The sequence below is a fragment of the Aquarana catesbeiana genome, linkage group LG01 (assembly GCF_042186555.1).
Source record: "Aquarana catesbeiana isolate 2022-GZ linkage group LG01, ASM4218655v1, whole genome shotgun sequence".
Lineage (NCBI taxonomy): Eukaryota > Metazoa > Chordata > Amphibia > Anura > Ranidae > Aquarana > Aquarana catesbeiana.
The window spans coordinates 723,111,361-723,132,901 of NC_133324.1; the positions used below are offsets into that span (position 1 = coordinate 723,111,361).

Below are 21,541 nucleotides of genomic sequence, written 5' to 3' on the forward strand. Positions count from 1 at the left end.
TCCTCGTCAGGATACTAAATTCACCTAAACACCGGCGGTATTTTTAGCCCTGACAAGAAATTTGTCTGATGGCTTTTTTTTTGAACTGTGAGGCTAAACTGACATAATTTTCTCTAATGACAAGATCTCACACATTGATCCTCGGAGTTGTACCTATGTCAGTGTTGTCACTTGAAAGCAAACCTGTACTTCTTCGTTTAAAGTAATGGGTTTTCCAAGTCGCAAAGTAGCAGGAAAACAGCACATGCCCTCCGAAGCTTGTACTTACCACCTAGACCAGGGGGCTCAAACTGGCGGCCCTCCAGCTGTTGCAAAACTACAAGTCCCACGAGACATTGCAAGGCTGACAGTTACAAGCATGACTCCCACAGGCAGAGGCATGATAGGACTTGTAGTTTCGCAACAGCTGAAGGGCCGCCAGTTTGAGACCGCTGACCTAGACACTACCCCATTTTCAGAATGGATCCACCATAAAATTGCTATGGAACTTTTGGGTCAAAGCTTACACAGAATGGAGGACCCTTCTCTTGCTCCATGTGACAACACACAGGACCGGTAAGGGAAAATGTCATGTATTCCCCCCATTAGGAAGTATTAGGTTCTTTCCAGGTGTCTTGCTGGTAAACAGAACAATGGATAGTGATGGAAATAGGTACTAACACTGGGGGGTTCAGGCTCCACATTTTCCAGTGTCTTTAATTGCGTTTTGCTATGTCATGCTTTTATGAGCATATAAGAGTGTTTAGGGAAATCTCCCATAAGCTTACTGTCGGTTAAATAATGCTTATTTCATGGTTGGTGTTTTATCATTGTCAAAGAGTAGGACTTCATATTACTGAACTGCCATGTAGCTACCACATGTTTGCATAGGTATGTGACTAAGATCTAGGTTTTAAAGCTAAAAAACAATTAGACAGGTCCTCTTTGTAGACTGGTAGGGTCATTATTTTGTGCACTTATTGAATATCTCTGCAAAGTGAGTTGCCCAGTAGTATGCACCTGTGTGGACCTGTTTTTTTTTTTTCTTTTCTTTTTTTTACACTACTGCAGTCCATTTGAAGTGGTAAAGTTGATGATGTTGCATATATTATGTTTGTGTTGTTCTGTCCTTAAATAAGTGCATTGAAATAAAAGGGAACCTTAAAGAATCACTGTATAGTAAGGTCAGTGTGTGTGCATAATAAAAAGGGTTGATGTGTGTAAATTAGAAGGGAGGTGAGCAGACACCATCATCCACATTCATTTACTCTATCAAATGTACGTAGAAAGGGGCAGCCATATTTGCTTAGTACATGAACACATAAAGTTATGAAGTGACACTAAACATTATCCTTTTGTTTCCCCAAAAATAATCCATATATATATCCACTATGTAATGGCCCTGTAATCTACTTTTCATGAAATACTGTGTTTTTCTGCCTCTGTGTACTGTCCTCTAAACTCTTTGACCTTTCCTTTTCCCTTTACTTCCATTAGTTTGGAAGGGGCAGGGAGTGTTGGTTGCACTCATGTTCACTGCTTTATTTATTTATTTATTTATTTCAGTTACTTATAAAGCGCTGTCAAATTACGCAGCGCTTTACATATACATTGTACATTGTACATTCAATTCAGGCCCTACCCTGAAGGTTGCACACCTAGACCTCACATCCAGGAACAGGGAGATCCCATTGCAGTTTCAACCATCTAGGACCTGCACCTCTCTCCTTTTTGCTGTTCCTTGTGGACTCCGTGGCCTGACATATCCGACGTGTTCTTGATGTGATGCTGCCATCTACTTAGACACACTTGAGGAATTTTATACAATACCTAATGTGTAGCTCTAAACATATGGGCCCACATATCGCCTTACTTCTCAAAAGACATCTCTGACTGGTATTATGGAGATTGGAACTTGGAGTGTCACCTGATAAACCATCAAATTATTATCTGTCTAGGATACAGTTACGGTCTTATGAACTAACCATACAATATATCCTTACAGGAAACCCTTGAAGAAGGAATTGTACCTATAATATTCCAAAACATGTTGGGTTTCTAGTATATCATGTCTGCATGTGTTTCTTTTCTTTAGAACCCCCGGTAACATGATGTAGCAAAACATTTGTATGAGTTGTTCATTGTTTTTTAAGCAAATATTTCATGTAATTTTTTGAATAATGTATTTTTTTTACTACTTTTGATTACCCGTGTTATACCAATCATATACTCATTACTCTCTTCAACCCCCCCCCCCCACACACACACACATAAAATCCCTGGGGCAATCTCTTTCCATCTTTTTCTATATTTTTGGGATGAGGTGAGGGGCTGTTTATACACAGATAATTTTATTTCTACTGTGATTTGGTAATCTGCTATTTCACAGTTTTTAAAGCGGTATTAGACCTCAGAATCAATCATCGGTCTGAGTTATTGGGTGAGTATACTACATTCGCTGGGAGAGGCACGTGTGGACACTGTGTGTAGTATTTAAGCACAAATTGCATAGGTGTTTTATTTAAAATAATGCTGTGGGTATTCTGAATTTTGTCTGGTTTATGTACTATTTTGAAAACAGTGAGCACTATGTATTTTTTTTCTGCTTAATTGCTGAGGTACTCTGGATTGTTGGTAAACAGTGGAGATGTATACATGACAAATAAAAAGAAGAGTATCGATTTGGATATATTTATATGAATAAAGTTATATCCAAACTCACATGATCCAGAGGTAGTGTCTTCATGTAAGCAAGATATCATGTAATCAATGTGACACAACATTACAGACTTAAGCGAAGGGAAGGGATATATACAGTATACTTTTTGAAGAGCGCTAGTATTATTATTATATGTACTAATAGTGTGGGACTTTATTAAGGACTTTTTATTTATTGAAATTTGAGTGCTGCACAGATTAGAACAACATTTTGATATTTTTAAGGTGTTTTTCATCTCAAGTGAACCTTTACTTTTTTTAAAAACCTATCCCCGCCACAACTTTTTTATTTGGTTTTACTTTTGGATAGAATTGGAAAAAGCTAAACAAAAGAGAACAAGGTTTTTTTTCTCTGGTTTATGTCTCTATTGGATCAATTTTAACATTATTTTATATACAGCAGGGGAATGTTATAGTCTATGTTGTGTTTTAATTGCTATCTGTGTCCCTGTTGGGGTGAAATGGGCAGTTTAAAATACCTTCTCCCAGTTGGACATACTAGGTAAAGCTCCAAGAGGGGTATCTGTTTACAAATGTGTACAAACTGTTGGACTCAGAGGAGTGGTGTCTCTTCTCCAACATACATCTAGACCTCCATGCACCTTAACATATCAAGGGAAACAAGCCTTGTGCTCCTATAAATGATCCAATGTAAATTAGAGTGTTTTTGGCATCATTACCAGGCACTTTCCAATTGGGAAAAGAGCCAGGAGTAGTTCAACAGAACACTTTTTGGAATTATACTTCTTGGTTGGCCTGGAATTTCCCAGGAAGATCTGGAGTCCATGACTTTGCTAAGTGAAGTGTCAGCCAGCTTTTCCTGCTTGCTTGCATTGTGATTCTCCTCACTATCCTCCTTGCAGTCTCAGATACAACTGTACATCCTTCTCTTACTGGAAGTGCAAGCAGCAATGAGGATGTGCCCAGGTCACTAACTCTATGAACATCATCTTTTGTATTTTGCACACCACAGATTTTTAAACTAGTCATTGTACTGTATATGCAATTAAACAAACATCTGTATGCTCCTTAAATCTTAAAATATCTTATAATGGATTAATACCAATTGCAGAACAGTAACTTTATCAGTGTTCGTAAATTAGACCTAACCCTGAGCATAGATGAATTACTGTGGCCAACATAAAGATCTCTCCCTACATTGACTATATATAGGATTTTATTTATAGGCGAGAAAATGATGAGCAACATGTACTTACCTAGATATACTTCTGTTGAGTGGTAGCTTAACTATTGTAACTGCCTCCTCATTGGCCTACCTCTCCGCAAGCTATCCCCTCTTCAGTCTATCATGAACGCCGCTACCAGACTCATCCACCTTACCAACCGCTCAGAGTCTGCCACCCCTCTCAGCCAATCCCTCCACTGGCACCATTGCCCAATGAATAAAATTCAAAACACTAACAATAACTTACAAAGCCATTTATAACTCTGCCCGAGCTACATCACCAATATTATCTCCAATTGTTACCCATACTGTCCTCTCCACTCCTCCCAGGACCTCCTGCTCTCTAGCTTCCTTGTCTCTTCCTCCCATGCTTGTCTCCAGGACTTCTCCAGAGCCTCTTCCATTCTCTGGAACTCACTAACCCAATCTATCAGGTCATCTCCTACTCTGTCCACTTTTAGGCGATCCCTGAAAACTCATCTCTTTAGGGAGGCCTATCCTGCCTTCAGCTAACAACCAAATCTTTTACTTCCCTCATCAGTTCATCCCTCACAGTTACTACCTTTTGTTTCAGCAGCCCCTCCCTATTAGGATGTGAGCTCGCAGGAGCGCATGATCATGGCCCTCCCAACCCTCTTGTACTGAATTGTATTGTTGCTGTATTGTCTCCCTTTATATTGTAAAGTGTTGCGCAAACTGTTGGCACTATATAAATCCTATATAATAATAATAGCTATATTATTGATTTCTCCAAAAGCGGGCAATGTAGGTGCTTAAAGTGGAACTTGACTCTCTCAATCAACATTGACTAATTTTAATCCTTATGCTGCTAGCATTAGTAAAGAGATAGGAAGGTCCTCTATGTCATATTTGCTTGTATTTTTTTACGCTAGGTTCACAGCTATGCTTTTTTGCGGGCCGCATTTGCATGGGCACAGCAGCCCATTCAAATGGGCTGCCGTGCCTGCGTTTCTGAAAAAAAAGAAAAGTGCATGCACCGTTTCAGAAACGCAGGGAAATCGCATGGTTAGGGCACCTGTCAGTTTTTAGGCTGCTTTCAAAATGAGCAGTTTTTGAAGTGATTTTGCATTAAAAAAAAGTGCAAGTGTAAGTTGCGGTGTAAAAAATCCTTCTTGCCGTATTTTTGTTGCATATTTGGTCAGTTAAAAAAAAAAAAAACACACACCTCCCCAGTGAAAACACATCAAAAACACACCTGTGTTTCGTTTTTGATGCAGTTTTCGGGTCACCTGTGAAAAACGCACCGCAAATGCAGTAAAATTGCAGCAAAAACATATATGCGTTTTTGCTACAGATCAGTGTAGCCCTATTGCTGTTTGTTTCCTCATTTGGGAGATTTACCCTCTTTATTTGTCCAGTGCACCTTTATCTTAAAAAATGAAAATAAAAAGAAAAGCCTTAAAGAGGTTGTAAACCTCTCTGTGGAAGCTGTACCTATAGGTAAGCCTAGAATAAGGCCTACCTATAGGTACTGTAAATATCTCCTAAACGTGCGCCTTTTAGGAGATATTTACTTGCTTTTTCGCCAATAATGTCATCGGAGCATGCGCTGTGAATAAACGGCCCTCCATGCTGTTTCTTCACAAGCAAGTGCCGTCACTGGCGGCCCCCCGGAAGGAAGAGGGGCGAACATGGCTGCAGCCTGCAGCGGGGAGGGCGCGGGCTTCGTTTGCAGGTAAGTGTCACATAATGTGCTAGTATGCGATGCATACTAGCACATTATGCTTTTAATTTGCAGGGGCAAAGGAAGGGAGTAAAACACATCAGGGTTTACTTCCTCTTTAATTCCAAACTGATATAAAAAGAACACAATTTGATCCAGTTATGTAATCATCAAAATAATTTTTGTATTTTGATACAACATGGTCCCGGTCAGTAGCAGGCTGATAAATAACTGTACTTAGTAAAAAATAGGGATCTGGTTTTGAGAAAACGCAGAACAAAAATTGAGTTTCCTAATCAAATAAAAATACACATTGTGTACACAGTACACTTGGGTAAAGGTCACTAGTGTAGCCAAGCTGAACTTTGGGATTCAAGTTAAAATCACCTGGCGGTGGGGTTGGTTGCGTCACATGCATGTATAAACAACTTTGTAGCTGATAATTTTGATGAACAATGGGGGTTATCTACTAAGACTGAAGAGTGGAAAATCTGGTGCAACTCTGCATAGAAACCAATCAGCGCCCTGGTTTTATTGCCAAAGTTTAATTGAACAAGCTGAACTTAGAAGATGATTGGCTACCATACACAGCTGCACCAGACTCTGACTGCACCAGTTTTAGTAAATCTCCCCCAATGTGTGATGTCATCACTCAAAAAGAAGCTTCGGTAATCAGAAGAGATATAACGATGGCAGATACATCATATATGCTCACAATGCGGCACTGCTACGAGAAACATTTCCCATCATCCAACGGGAATTGGTGGAACTGGAGGTGGGTACATCACTCTAACATTTAGTGGTTAAGATTGGGAGTCTGAGGCTTCCTGATCTGCTCCACCTACAACAGGGCTCCAGGACGTAATTACTGTATTTCCCAACTCAATCAAAAGAGAACTACAGCATAAACTGACAACACTGTTGGCTGGGGGAATAGATGGTATAGCGGTGACCGGATGTGAAGGAGACTGAGGTCTGCACCTAAATGAAATTATGTTACTAACTACTAATATATGCTAGTATGGAAACCAAAACACATTTTTTAAAGGTAAGAAAACACCTTATAGACATGCAAAAGTAATTTCTGCCTTGACTTCTGCTTTAAAGTGGTTGTAAACCTCAGACATGAAATATGAACAAAGCATATCCCTCTATTGTGTGTATTTGTCTCAATCAAAAACACCAACTGTCACTTTTGTCTGCTGCTTCATTCCTCTGCTATCAGCATGAATTACTTCTGATCACTTTTCCTGACACCAAAAGAAAAATGGTGACAGGGGAGGAACCTCCAAGCAGCCTTAGCTCTGTTCTTGTGTGCTGTGTGGAGGGGTGTGTGTCTCTTCCCTCCAATCAGCCATCAGAGCTCTCCTCACTGATATTTCAGCTTTCCGCCCCCTTTTGTCTTATCTCTCAGACAAGCTTTAAAATTCAGCCCTTTGAGCAGGTATAGAGAACAAAGTGCTGCAGATAAACTGGTACAACTTATGTAGGTGGATTTGTTTAATCTCTGTGCATCACCTGAGGCCAGTCTCTTCACTGGGTATATGTAAGGGTTTACAACCATTTTAACCACATGCTAACCACCTAACAAACATGTACAGTGGCAAAGCAGCCTCCCTGCGCAGTATCACATACCTTGTATGTGATCCGCGAGCGCCAGCCCAATTGTGCTGTGATTCTTTACAGCACAAGCCGATCAGTGGGCCTCGGCCAATGATTGGCTGCTGATTGGCTCAGTGGTTCACGGAACAGAGCTCTGTGATTGTAGGCAATACAGGGCTCTGTTCACTGACAGGTAAAATTGCTGTTTTTTAATGAAAAAAAACAAGACCCTTAGTAAAAGCAGCACATATCACACACATTACACATAGTTAGGCACACATTTAACCCTTTGATCATGCTAGATGTTAACCCCTTCCTACCCAGCGTCATTAGTATAGTCTCAGTGCATATAATTAGCACCAATCACTGTATAAATGTCACTGGTGCGGTCAGTGGCAATTAGTCAGTCCCCCCCTCCAGTGTCAGTTAGTGTCAGATTGCCCACCGCACTCAAAGTCCCATTATAAGTCTCTGATAATCGCCATTAGCAGTAAAACAAAAAAAATCCAGTATATATCCCATAGTTTTTAGATGCTATAACTGTCACACAAACCAATCAATATACACTTATTGGGATTTTTTTACCAAAGACATGTAGCACACTACATTTTGGTCACAATTTATGAAGACTTTTTTTTTTATTATTGGATGTTTTGTAGCAGACAGTACCATTTAAAAAGGTTTGTTTTTTTTCATTTATATCACGAAAATTATAAAACCCAGTGGTGATCAAATACCACCAAAAGAAAGCTCTATTTGTGTGAAAAACATGATGCAAATTTTGTTCGGGTACAGCGTTGCATGACCGCACAATTGTCAGTTAAATTAGCGCAGTGCCGAATAGTAAAAAATTTGGCCTGGTCATGAAGGGGGGTAAACTCTTCTGGAGGGCAAGTGGTTAAAGGAGTTGTAAAGTCAGAAGGTTTTTTTTATCTATTTAGTGTATTCTATGCATTAGGATAAAAAGCCTTTTGTGTGCAGCAGCCTCCCTCAGCTCTCCCTAATACTTACCTGAACCTCATCTCTGTCCAGCGATGACCACGAGTGTCGCGGCTCCCTGAGACTCTCCCTCCTGATTGGCTGAGACACAGCAGCAGTGCCATTGGCTACTGCTGCTGTCATTCAAAATCAGTCAGCCAATCAGGAGGGGGGGTGGGCCGTGGCTCTGTGTCTGAATGAATACAAAATGCTGTCACTCGGCTCGGGTGCCCCCATAGCAAGCTGCATGCTGTGGGGGCACTTGACAGGAGAGAGGGGACCCGAGAAGAGGAGGATCTGTGCTGCTCTGCACAAATCCACTGCACAGGGCAGGTAAGTACAACATGTTTGTTACTTTTATAGGGAAAAAAAAAAGACTTTACAATTACTTTAAAGGAAATAAACTTATCACATACAGCATGTAATGTGATGTATATGAGTATATTTAAGGTGTACCAGTTACATTAGGTAGTAATGGGGTTGATTACTAATAGATTGTACACTTTGCAAGTGCAGTTGTACTCTGCAAGTGACGTTGCCCCAGAGCTTAGTAAATGAGGGGGAGCTCTGATGACTTCCATCATCCAATCATGTGCAAGAAAAATGCTGTTTTTTTTTTTCTTGCATGCGATTGGGTAATCTTAATAAGGTGAAGCTTTACCTCCTTTATTAGGCTCTGTAGCTACTGCACTTGCAAAGTGCACAGTCTATTTGCCTTAAGTAAATCTACCCCAATGTAATACCCCTTTGTAATAATTAAACATACACTAACACCATCCTTATCTGCAAAGTAAACTACACAGCGCGCCATTCTAAACTTTATAGACACTTAGAGGTGACAGATGTTTTGCCACAATAATCCTTAAGACTGATGGACATATTAGTTAAGTCTGTTCTAGAAAAATAAATCCTGTACAAGAACAGTTGATGCTGAGCAGCAATTTATAGCTATAGCTTCCCAAGACTGCATTCATTTGTATTTTCAGAGGCATCCGAACACAACGCTGAGGCTTCATCATAGATTGTCATTTAAACACTGCAGTAAGAACTCTCATTGTTACCATCCAAGTAATTACAGGAACAGTGTAAAAAGGTTTTCCCTGAAAATGTTGATCCATGCTTTTTCATAATAAACTGAATATTTATTTTCCATCTTTTCCTAACGCTAGACTAGATTTTTTAGAGAACTCATTGTTAGCTGAGCCTTTTTAGATTATGTTCATTTATAAGCACAATTTAAAAATGTGAAAATGTTTTATAATAGAGAACAAAATCATGTTTATTAAATAAAGACAAGGGCCATCAAATGAAGCACAGGCAAAGCCCAGAGCATCCAATCAAAATCCATCTTTAACTGATTTGGTGATGGTCAGTTCTGGTATGAGGCTGCTATGGGTTACCACCACCTTGTTTCTGCCATTATTTAGGGAACACTACCTCTGAACAGAAAACTGTACTTGAAAACAGAATTTAAAATGTTACCATAGGGTTGGTAGTAAACAGCTAGTAAAGAGGCCTTAGGACTGATAGGAACAGGATGTAATATCATACATAAAATTAGACTGGATACTTGAGATGGAGCGGACACGTTATACGGGTGTAGTCATGTTACATAAATAAAAAATCCTGATGCTCCTTGTATACTTTGTGGACAAGGTCTGAAAGCTCAAGAACCAGTTGGACAACGTAATTTAGAAGCTTTGCTGAACTCTAGGCAGTAAAGAAATCATCAATTATGCCCCTTGTAGCTGATTAAGGATCTACTGCTCATTTTTCTTCTGGATGCGATAAGACAAGAGTATTAATTACCTTAACCTGAGAGTCTGCAAAAGTTGGTGAGCTGGTCCCCTTCTCTCCAGCAATGGGGGAGATTTACTAAAGCTGGTGCACTCAGAATACGATGCAGCTGTGTATAGTAAACAATCAGCTTCTAGGTTATATTGTAAAAGCTTAAAGGGGTTGTAAAGGTTCAGGTTTTCTTTAAAAAACAAAAACATACATGTCATACTTACCTCCGCTGTGCAGTTGGTCATGCACAGAGTGGCCCCAATCCTCCTTTTTCTGGAGTCCCTCTGTGGCGCTCCTGGCTCCTCCTCTTCTCGAGTGTCCCGTCAGAGAATCGCCCTCCTATGGGACACTCATGCGGGCGCGCTCCTTTGTCCTGCTGCAGCTGCATCTGGTGACACAGACAGCTGGACTCAGCTCCACCCCGGCGCCTGCCTCATTGGATTTGATTGACAGCAGCGGGAGCTAATGGCTGCGTTGCTATCAATCTATCCAATCAGGACATGGGACATGGACCGGAGCTGGTGTGCTCGTTCCCGTCATGGGAATTACAGGGTTCAGGTAAGTAAAAGGGGGGCTCGAGGGCGCTGCTGACTAAGAGAAGGTTTTTCACCTTAATGCATAGAATGCATTAAGGTAAAAAAAACGCAGGGGGTTTACAATCCCTTTAATTGAACAAGCTGAACGGATAAGTTCATCTTTATAAAAAAAAAATAAAAAAATTTTAAAAAATGCCCATTTTTTTGCAGGTAAAGAGCAGATCAGCAGCTCACGTGTGCAATCTCAAACTCCTGTAGACTGTCAGTGTATCTGTCTGCTCGTGCCTTGTACGACAGGCAGTTACAATATGATAGGAAGACTCAATGAACTACCTAAAGCACTCACTAGCTTCCTGTTAGTTCATTGAGACTGGCAAGCTGACAGTCCATTCATTTACTGATTTCTGTGAATGAATGACGTGGCCGTGTGGGTGGAGCCCCAAGCGGCTACATTCTTTTCAAATTGTGACAGCGGGTGCGTGCAGAGAATCCCCGGCCCGCTGTCTCATTTGGGGGGGGGGGGGTTAAATCGGCAAAAGAGGCTGCAGGAGTGGGAATATGTTACATGTTCCACCCTAAAAAATTCCCAAAGGTGAACTTATCCTTGAAGTAAGCAGCTTATTGGTTACTTACTATGCACAGCTGCACCAGATTCTAAGTGTGCCAGTTTTAGTAAATCCCTCAATGTCTTACAGCAACTACCTCTTCAGGAAGGATAGGACATTTGTGCTGGACCTGCCACTGTATGTGATGCTTGGGGGGGTAGCCTGGTTATAATAATGGCGGGGTGTAATCATTTGTTTTATCTGGTCGTCTAGAAAAATTTGCATTTGATTCTTTATCAGCTGAGAGGGTGGTGAAATATTTAATTTGTTTATTACTGCCTTAAGTTAAGGGCAGCAATACATGGTTTGAATCTCAGCTGGTTCAGCAGGAACTGGCTGAAATTAGACTCGCTAATGGGCAGGCTGAATGCACCAAGTTGATCGATCAACTTGGGTACAACCAATCTGCCGAATTCTCTTGTATCGATTAGCGACAATTACTGTCTTCTCCCAGTGGTGGTGGGGGAAGCCATCCCAGCCGGGAGAAGACAATTGCTGATTCCCCTGTCAACACCGCCTGGGTTGATGGGGGAATCATGCAAACTTCTTTCCTGTAACCTGTGGTTGCAAGAAAGAAATTTGCACCAAGTGTGGCCGGCCTAAGCCTCAATGGAAACCACTACTGACCGGGATATGGAGGCTGCCATTACTGACTTCCTTCTGATAAAGCTAGTTGCCTGGCCAGCTTGGGCTTCTGTCCAAGACTCTAAACAAGCAAGTCAGTCAAGTGAATTCAGAACTCTTGATCAGCATGACAGCCAGAGAATTAGTATTTTCAGAAGGATGGGTCAGCAATGGCAACCTTCATATTTTCGCAACTCAGACAGGGTCATTATTGGCAGCTTTTATATTTATCACAAAATGGGAAGCCTTTTTTTGTTTACAAACGTTTTTATTAGAACAGGGGTCTCCAAACTGCAGCCCTTTGCTAGCCTTCACCCTGACCTTGGGGAACTATTGCTCCCAATGATATGAGGCACTATTCCTCTCACTGACAACAATGAGGCACCATTTCTTGCACTAATACCAATGATGGGGCACTACTCCCCCTCCTACTGACCACCAACACTGATGCCGTGTTTATTCTCACTGATGCTGGGCCCGGGGCATTTTCTGCCCCCACTGGCCGCAATCCAGCCCCCTAAAGTCTGAAGGACTATACACTGTTCCTTTGTTTGAAAAGTTTGGAGATCCTTATATTAGAAGATCATTTTACAAATTGAGTGTAAATAAATATGGGCAGCCTTCAAAGTAAATCAATGCTGAGAGAAATATGGAGGCTGACAATGCTGTCCTTTCCTCCAAGCTAGTTATGTTCTGCCTTACTAACCTCAGCATCAGTACTTGTACAAAGGAAATTACTCAGAAAGTGCAGAGACAGGAAATTAGCATTTTTAAGGAAATAAGCAATTGCAGCTCACAGTAAAGGTAAAAAAAAAAAAAAAAAAAAGAACCTATTGCAGACACTTACTCTTGCTATTGCTGTCAGAAGAAGAGAAGAAGCAAGTTTTCTCATGTTTACAACTGTCACGTGTGAATTGGTATATCCAGTCACCTTTGGAATTACTATACTGAAAAATGTAAAGCTCTTGCAGCCTACCCATATAAAATAATACCAAACTGTATGTGTAAAAGTCTAAAGCAGTACATGGCTTTAGGATAAGGAGTTGCCATACATCTGGTCAGTATAAGGTCTGAGTCTAGGAATGCAAGACCCACTTTAAAGAGATCAAAAACAGATCAGAAAGAGGTCAACTGCAAGTCAAATGCACCTTTAAATGAATTCTGAATTATCATTGCAGAGTCTTAAAGCGGAGTTCCACACAGAAATGGAACTTCCGCTGATCCGGTTCCTCCCCCCCTCCGATGTCACATTTGGCACCTTTCAGGGGGGAGGGGGGAGCCGATACCTGTCTAATACAGGTATTTGCTCCCACTCCTGGCGAAAGATCGCCACAGTATCTGCAGCGATCTACGCCATGTCCAGCCCCTCCTAGGTCCCCCCTGCTGTCTTCTGGGAGACACACAGGTCCCAGAAGACAGGGACCACTCAGAATGTGCAGCGCGACTCGCGCATGCGCAGTAGGGAACCAGGCTGTGAAGCCGCAAGGCTTCACTTCCTGATTCCCTTACTGAAGATGCCGGCGCCTCCACCCGGGAGCCGATGGACAGGTTCGGCTTCGGGTGAGGACATCGCGGGCACCCTGGACAGGTAAGTGTCCTTATTTTAAAAGTCAGTAGCTGCAGTATTGGTAGGTGCTGACTTCAATTTTTTTTCAGGCGGAGCTCCACTTTAAATGAAAATCAAATCAAGTCCAGCAACACAAACCCTTAGGCTGGGTTCACATCATTGCGAATTGGATGGATGGGTTTCCGCATCCAGTTTGCAATAGCAGGAGATTTTGACCGGCTCTCTATGGAGCCAGTTCACTCATCTCCGTTGCGGCTCCGCCCTGTGCGTTTCAGGTCCAAATTCAGCCAAAAATTCAGGCTGAAATCGGACCTGAAACTGTGAACCAGGATGCACCGGACCCCTGCTGGGAGCCGCATGCGGCGATAATGTGCCTAAAAGTGGAAAGCAAGTCAAAACCTAACAAAGCTTAAATCTACTCCCACCCCCATTCTAAGCCTAAACACTATTCTACCCTGTTAAAGGATACATTGTCTGGTCACATGATCAAGTCGCGCTTCAGTGTAGAGGAAAGAAAGCCGGCAACGAATGCCCCGTAGTAAGCTTAAGGGTGACGTCAACGCACCGGCTCTGGAGCTGTTCCTGCCGATTTCTCCCCTACACTAAAGCTGGCACTGAAGAGATCATGTGACCAGACCAGGGCGACTTCATAATATATACGCATCTTTCCTTTTACAGGGTAGGTAGAATAGGCCTGGAATGGAGGTGGGAGTAGATTTAAACTTAGTTTTGGTTTTGACTTGCTTTCCACTTTAAAGTGATATTAAACCATCAGATTTTTAAGCAATTTTAGAAGCTGATTTAAAAGGATAAGTTCACCTTTGGAATATTTTACATGTTGTTAGGTTCAACTGTTAGCATCTGTACCTCCCTTCTCAATCTCCCCTTTGTATGACAGCGGGTGGGGGATATTCTCCCTGAACCACTCTCACAATTTTAAAACAGCTTGGCCGTGCAGGGCCCTGCCCACACAGCCGTGTCATTCATTCACAGTTTCCTGTGAATGAATAAACTACAAGTACCATCATCCACTGTGGCTGACAGCTTGTAGTTCTTGATGAACTGCAAAGGGTGCTGTTGAACGCTATTGTAGTTCATTGATCTTGTTGCTCACAAGTAACTGCCTGCCCGTACCGGATGTATGAGTTGACAGCTATCCTGAGAGTCTGCAGGACCCTGGCATTGCACCCAAGATCTATTGATCAAGGATGCAATGCTCTGCAGGCTCCTTAGAAAAAAAATAATAAATACACATTGTTTTACTTATTTACTAATTTACTTTATTATTTTTTTTTTTTTAAAGTTGAACTTATCTGATTATGCAGTATCTTTATCTTTTTAATCCTTGCCTATGTTTTGGTTTAAGCTGGTGCTATGAACACTGTATCAGGTTTCCTGTTTCAGGGTGGCTCTCCACCCCCCCCCCCCTCTCATCTCAAAACTAACAGGCTGACTGGAGATGTCAACTGTTAACCCTTTTCTGTGAAGGCCAGAAGTTCAGGGAAGTAGCACTGAAAAAGCAAGAGCCGGCAGCATTGAATATTGTAAACTGCAAGTGTTGAGGTAAGAATTTTAACAAATAGTTTACTGGGGATTGTTTATTTTAATGTGTTAGGCTAAAAAACACTGAGGGTTTAATACTACTTTAACCACTTCAGCCCCGAAAGGATTTGCCCCCTTTGCGATACGGCACTGCGTTGCTTTAACTGACAACTGCACGGTCGTGCAACTTTGTACCCAAACAAAATTGATGTCCTTTTTTTCCCACAAATAGAGCTTTCTTTTGGTGGTATTTGATCACCTCTGCGGTTTTTATTTTTTGAGCTAAAACAAAAAAAAGCGACAATTTTGAAAACAAAAAATTTTTTTTTTTACTTTCTGCTATACATATCCAAAAAAAAAATATAAAAAACTAAATTTATTGATCAGTTTAGGCCGATATATATTCTTCTGCATATTTTTTGGTAAAAAAAAAAAAAATCATAATAGGCGTATATTGATTGGTTTTTGCAAAAGTTATCACGTCTACAAACTACGGCATAGATTTTATTTTTTTGTTTTAACTGGTAATGGAGGCGATCTGCGATTTTTTGCGGGACTGCGACATTGCGACAGGCAAATCTGACCCCAAATTACACTTTTTGGGGACCAGTGACATTATTACATTGATCAGTGCTATAAAAATGCACTGATCAATGTAAAGATGACACTGGCAAGGAAGAGGTTTACACTAGGGGGCAAGCAAGGTTAAGTGTGTTCCCTCAGCGTGTTCTAACTGTGGGGGGGAGGGGCTTACTGAAACATGACAGAGATCACTGCTCCCGATCACTGGGAACAGTAAAACAAATAATGTAATCGCGCCAAAGTCCATGGAAATACAGCCAAAATAAATGGGAAAAAAGTCAATAGATGATGCCAGAAAGAGATCTGTGATCCTAGGATCAATGAAAATCTAGGAATCCGGGAAATCTATTTCTCCAAGATACCAAGGGCAGCTTCCTGTTGAGTGAAGTCAGTCTCCATATGAACATAAAAAACCAAAAAAGAAAGCGCCTCTTAAGTATAGCGGATTTATTTGTGTGTTAAAAGCATAGTATACACTCACATTAAGGTAGATGATGTACTGCTTCCATAAAGAACTGGTCCCGGTGTCTCTCGATGCTGACTGGTGATCAAAAGGGAGCCTAGATGGACGCCGTGCGGTGGCCGCGGACCTCCGCTCGGAGGCACCGGCTGTACAAGCGGTGTAGTGAAGAAGTCACTTCCGCGTTCCAGCGGATCACATGGGAGATGACGTCACTGGGACAGTTCAGACTAGCTGGGAACCACTACGCGTTTCAGAGCATGCGCGAAGCTCATAACGAGCATGCGCACTCCTTTTTCAAGTGTCTCAGACACTTGAAAAAGGAGTGCGCATGCTCGTTATGAGCTTCGCGCATGCTCTGAAACGCGTAGTGGTTCCCAGACACTTGTCTCAGACACTTGAAAAAGGAGTGCGCATGCTCGTTATGAGCTTCGCGCATGCTCTGAAACGCGTAGTGGTTCCCAGCTAGTCTGAACTGTCCCAGTGACGTCATCTCCCATGTGATCCGCTGGAACGCGGAAGTGACTTCTTCACTACACCGCTTGTACAGCCGGTGCCTCCGAGCGGAGGTCCGCGGCCACCGCACGGCGTCCATCTAGGCTCCCTTTTGATCACCAGTCACCATCGAGAGACACCGGGACCAGTTCTTTATGGAAGCAGTACATCATCTACCTTAATGTGAGTGTATACTATGCTTTTAACACACAAATAAATCCGCTATACTTAAGAGGCGCTTTCTTTTTTGGTTTTTTATGTTCACTGGGAACAGTAGATCCCTGTCATGTCACTAGGCAGAACAGGGAAATGCCTTGTTTCCATAGGCAGTTCCCCTTTCTGCCTCTCTCTTTGCCGCGATCGTGGGCCGCCAGTGGACATCGAGTCCGCGGGACCCACGGGCACGCACCGACATGCGCGCCCCCGCTATCCTGCTTTTACGGATTGACGTACAGGTACGTCAGTTCGCGCAGAAGAGCCGGCCTGCTGCAGTTTATCTGCGTGAACAGGTCGGCAAGAGGTTAAGCACCTTTGGAATAAGCTAGAAGACTTTTTCATATTTTTTATAGGTTCTTTTTGTAAGTCAGAAAATAATCCCACACACTTTAAAGGGTCATCTTTACAGAAAAATAATGTTAAGGTGAGCTAACACCAGACACTTTCCTCACCCCCTTGGGTCCCTGCTGTACTTACCTCGGCCCAGTGGTCCAGGGATGTGAAATCCCCACTCTTCTCCCTCTTCTTCATCAGCGCTTCCGGGATAGACCACATGGATTCTGATTGGTCAGCACTGTCAATTTGACCACTCTGACCAATCAGAATCGATATAGTCTGTGCCAGAAACGCTGCACAGATAAGGGAGAAGGGAGATAAGGGAGAAGAGCTGGGATTTCAAATCCCCAGACAGCTGGAGCAGGATTCCGCCATACATCTTGCTTGTATCGATGGGAAAATCCGCTAAATTATTTTTGATCAGCATGCTTACCCCATGTATTGCCAACCTATGTCCCAGAGTGTATCCTCTACTAAAACCTTAAAGAGCAACTCCACTTTTGTTGAGAAAATGATATTCCCCTCTGGGTGATCTATGTACTTTGCAAGAATTTTAACAAAAACGGTTGCAGAGTCCTACCTTTTGTTCATCTAAAGAAATGGCTGTTTATTTGCTTGTGTCCATGTGAAGCGAGTCTGTATGAGAGTGGTTTTATAATAGTCAGCTGCTGCACCTGCAGGGCACTAATGGGGAAAGTGGCAGGGTCTGCATCCCTTTAGATGCGATTTCCCTTTGGGAGTATCTCACCATGAAAATTAAAAATGAAATTTTTGTTGCAGGGGATGCTCAAAATCTGACTTGTATCTTAGTGCAGACTTCTGGGAAAATCAGTGAGCCAATCACACAAGCAGGAAATTAGGTTTCTGGGGGGCCGTTCTGTACACAATCTGTGTATAGAACACCTCCAGGTTGCCATATTGCATTTTACAGAAAATTACAGTGGCTGCAGATTGAAAAGGAAAGGTAATTTTTAATAACATTCAAATACAATATGACTTGTGTCGCAATTGTATACACTATACACTACATTTTTATTTGCTAATTTTTTTCCCCGAAAGTGGAGTTACCCTTTAAAGCAGGAATCCCCAATCCTCAGGCCGCGGACCGCTGCTTGATGCACAACATGAGGTGAGTGGTGACCGCAGTCCACAAAGGGGTATCTCAGATTGCGGTTGCCACTCATCTTCTGCTGTGCGACCATGCCTGTGTGTGTTCTCCCGGCTCATCCGTCCACTAGGCTGACAATGTCATCCAATAGCAGGGCAAGGGGTGGGCGGAGCTGCAGATCAGAATGGAGGTCACCTCCCCCCTGCCTTGCTGATAGGATAATATTGTCGGGCAGGCAGGGGAGCCGGGAGAGGACACACGGACTGATCACAGCCTCTGCCCTGCCACGGGTAGGAGTCCTGGGTAGGGGAGGCAGAGATTGGAATGGAAAGTGTGATGTTAGAGAGGAAAGGGAAGGGGCGCAGACTGCAAGGGCACTGTGAGGGAGGAGGCTGATTGCTAAGGGCACTGTAATATAAAGGGGACTGCACCATAGTTATAAAGGGTCGCTGGTTCGTATCCCACCCACGACACTACCTACCTGGAGTTTACATGTTCTCCCTGTGCCTGCGTGGGTTTACTCTGGGTACTCCGGTTTCCTCCCACCCTCCAAAGACATGCTGGTAGGTTAATTGGCTTCTGTCCAAAATAATTGGCCCTGGTTTATGGGTGTGAGGTGGGGACCGGTGTGGGGGTGCATGGAGCACTGCGTAGATTGATGGTGCTACATGGGTACCTTAAATATATGAAAAAAAATAATAATATAGTGGATGGGCATCTTGATGGGACGCGGGGATGGGGACAATTGTGGGTGCTCACTCAGGTTGAATTAGATGGACTGGTGTCTTTATTCAACCTTACTAACTATGTAACCGTAAAAAGGGACATTATAATCATTACAGTGCTCTTTTACAAAGCAGTCCCCATTATATCCCAGTGCCCCCTTTACAGTGCAGTTCCCTTTACAGCACAACCCCCTTTACATTACAGTGCCCCCCTAACAGAGCAGTCTCCTTTACTTTACAGTGCCCCCCTTACAGAGCAGTCCTCTTTACATTACAGTGCCCCCCTTACAGAGCAGTCCTCTTTACTTTACAGTGCCCCCCCTTACAAGGCAGTCCCCTTTACATTACAGTGCCCCCCTTACAGAGCAGTCCCCTTTACATTACAGTGTCCCCCTTACAGAGCAGTCCCCTTTACATTACAGTGCCCCCTTACAGAGCAGTCCCCTTTACATTACAGTGCCCCCCTTACAGAGCAGTCCCCTTACATTAAGGTAAAGGGGCACTGTAATGTAAAGGGGACTGAACTGTAAAGGGGCACTGTAATGGGATGTGATGTGAAGGGGAACTGAGTACACTGATATAAAAGGGGGACTGTGCTGTAAAGGGGGGCTAGGAACAGACTCAGTGAATAGCATCCCCCCCCCCCTGGTCCCTGGGAATATTGGCTGCTGTGAAATGGTCCCCGGTGCCAAAAAGGTTGGGGGGATTGCTGCTTTAAAGGGCAGCAGAGATCTGTTAGTTCTACAGACAAGTTTAAAGAAGCTAGAATTCAGAAGGGTTTGCTTTAGGGTTCTAGAGTAACTGTGTGTATTAGGAGTAATATAAAGTTTGTGATATAAATATATCACTGTGAATAATATTATTATTGCTACTAGATTTATAATTCAATCCACAGCACTGATCCCTAGCAGTGTATTGACTATGTTGACAGCTCTCCTGTTACCTGTCTTTAATTTAGGAAGACAGTATTGTCACAGTGGACCATGTCAGCTGCTACAGACCTAATCGATATTTTACGATGGGGCCTCATGATCCGTGACACCCCTACTTACAATGTTTACTATATACCCTGTATGGAAAAAGTACAGGTACACTTTAAAAACAGGACAGTCCCACAGTACCAATAATAATATGGTAGGAAAGCAGTTCACAACGTTTAACACAGCTGTGTTTTTTTCCGGTACTGTTCTAAGCTTTGCCATCCACAGGGCAGGCAGACAGGAAATGGAGTAGAACAAGAAAGTCTTTATAACCGGGATTGTTCTGCTACATTACTGCTAATGCCACTGGAGTGATGGGAAGCATCCTGAGCACAGCCATTAGCCTGGTTTAGCAGACCTGTCAACTCCCACTGCTTATTTGTGAATCTCGCTGGTTTTAAGTCAGGATGTGATTTTTCGCTTGAGTGGCACGGTAGACTTCACACAGCTTTCATAGCTTTCCCCCTAACTATATGCTTTGGAATATGGCTTTTCTAGGCTCAGTGGAGGCAGCGGTTCGAATAATCGCTTCCAAAACCAACCCGCTACACAGACAGTGAGACCTGCTGCAGAAAGACCACGTACTTCCCCCAGTAGATAAGATCCCATAACAACAAGCCGTCTCACCATGTCTCACGTTATACTGAGTCAGAAGAGTAAGGACAGTATAAATAAACCTAGCTTAGGAAGAGATCTGCCGTGTCAAGTGCATTGCAACAACCTTCTTGGGATGCTCAAAAGGGTTATAAAATCACTGCAGTGTACAAATGTGATCGGTAGTGGAAAGGGGGGGGGGGGGGGGGATAAAAACTGGGTCATTCTTGAAGCAGAAAATGGAGCTCTAAATTGTACTTATGTCTATTGGAACACTCCAGACAGTGGAAGCTAAAGAGCGGAGATCTCTAGCAGCCTGTAGAATAGCTAAAGGTTCAGATGTTGCCAACCAGATTAGAAGTCATTTGGAAATCTGTGTCTGCAAGAAGCATGCCGTACCAATTCATCCCAGCCTGCATGCCTTAGGAATTGCAAATGTTACCCTTTTAGAAGTGATTCTACAGCACAACACGTCCATTGACACACCACGTTCCTCACTCCTACGTCTACAAGAGGTGCCATGACCAATGTAAACAATTCCCTTCCTGGCTGCCACTAGCCTTCCTTGTACTTCCCTCCTCCCCTCTCCACAATGTCTAATATCCCACTCCAGGCACATACATACCCTTTTCTTCATCCGAAAACACATTGTGAATCCAAGGAGCTTTAAACAATAACAAAAAAAAATGTAAATGCAATAATTCCACCACCGATTCCCAGGATGTGCTATTCCCACAGTCGTAGCTGGAATGAGGTGTTAGCTGCTTAGAAATATGTTTTACATGAAACGACACGTTTTTATTTGGCATGGAGCCCCGGAAAACACTTCTAGAATGAAATCACATTGCTTAACGGTGTTGAAACTTGTGTGAGCAACTTAAGTGACTATAGGAAAAGATAGAAAAAAAAAAAAAAAAAAAAGCACGCTCACCTCCACTATTTCTGTGTTGGCATATCTGGTTAAAGTCTGCTCTGTAGGATGTGCCACCGAGATCTGTACGAACGTGTTCAGCTTTCCATCACGGGCAGCAGTCAGCAGATCCTTGCATGCTGCAAACCAAAGAAAGAAGTGTCAATAAAAGGCAAAACAGTTCATGTGGCACAGGACGGCTCAGGCTTAGAATCAGCTCTGGAGCACATCTCTGGAGACGCAGCTGATTTAGCAGAGGAAGTCCCTTGGAGTTACCTTCGCAGACATAGGAAGTCACATGTTAGAGCTGAGAATTCATTTCCACA

At 42.8% G+C, this 21,541-nt stretch overlaps 1 protein-coding gene across 6 annotated transcripts in view; it reads right to left on the bottom strand.

The window, feature by feature from the left end:
- The window catches only part of INPP4B (inositol polyphosphate-4-phosphatase type II B), a 936,630-nt gene that overhangs the window by 654,977 nt on the left and 260,112 nt on the right, over positions 1 to 21,541 (bottom strand). For 5 of the 6 annotated variants that reach the window (XM_073604287.1, XM_073604305.1, XM_073604278.1 and 2 more), the window contains exon 3: positions 21,237 to 21,355. In XM_073604287.1, coding sequence (XP_073460388.1) covers positions 21,237 to 21,355 — 119 coding nt within the window. Of the gene's footprint in view, positions 1 to 20,930; positions 21,083 to 21,236; positions 21,356 to 21,541 lie in introns of those variants that run through there. The other variant, XM_073604314.1, reaches the window with a different exon arrangement.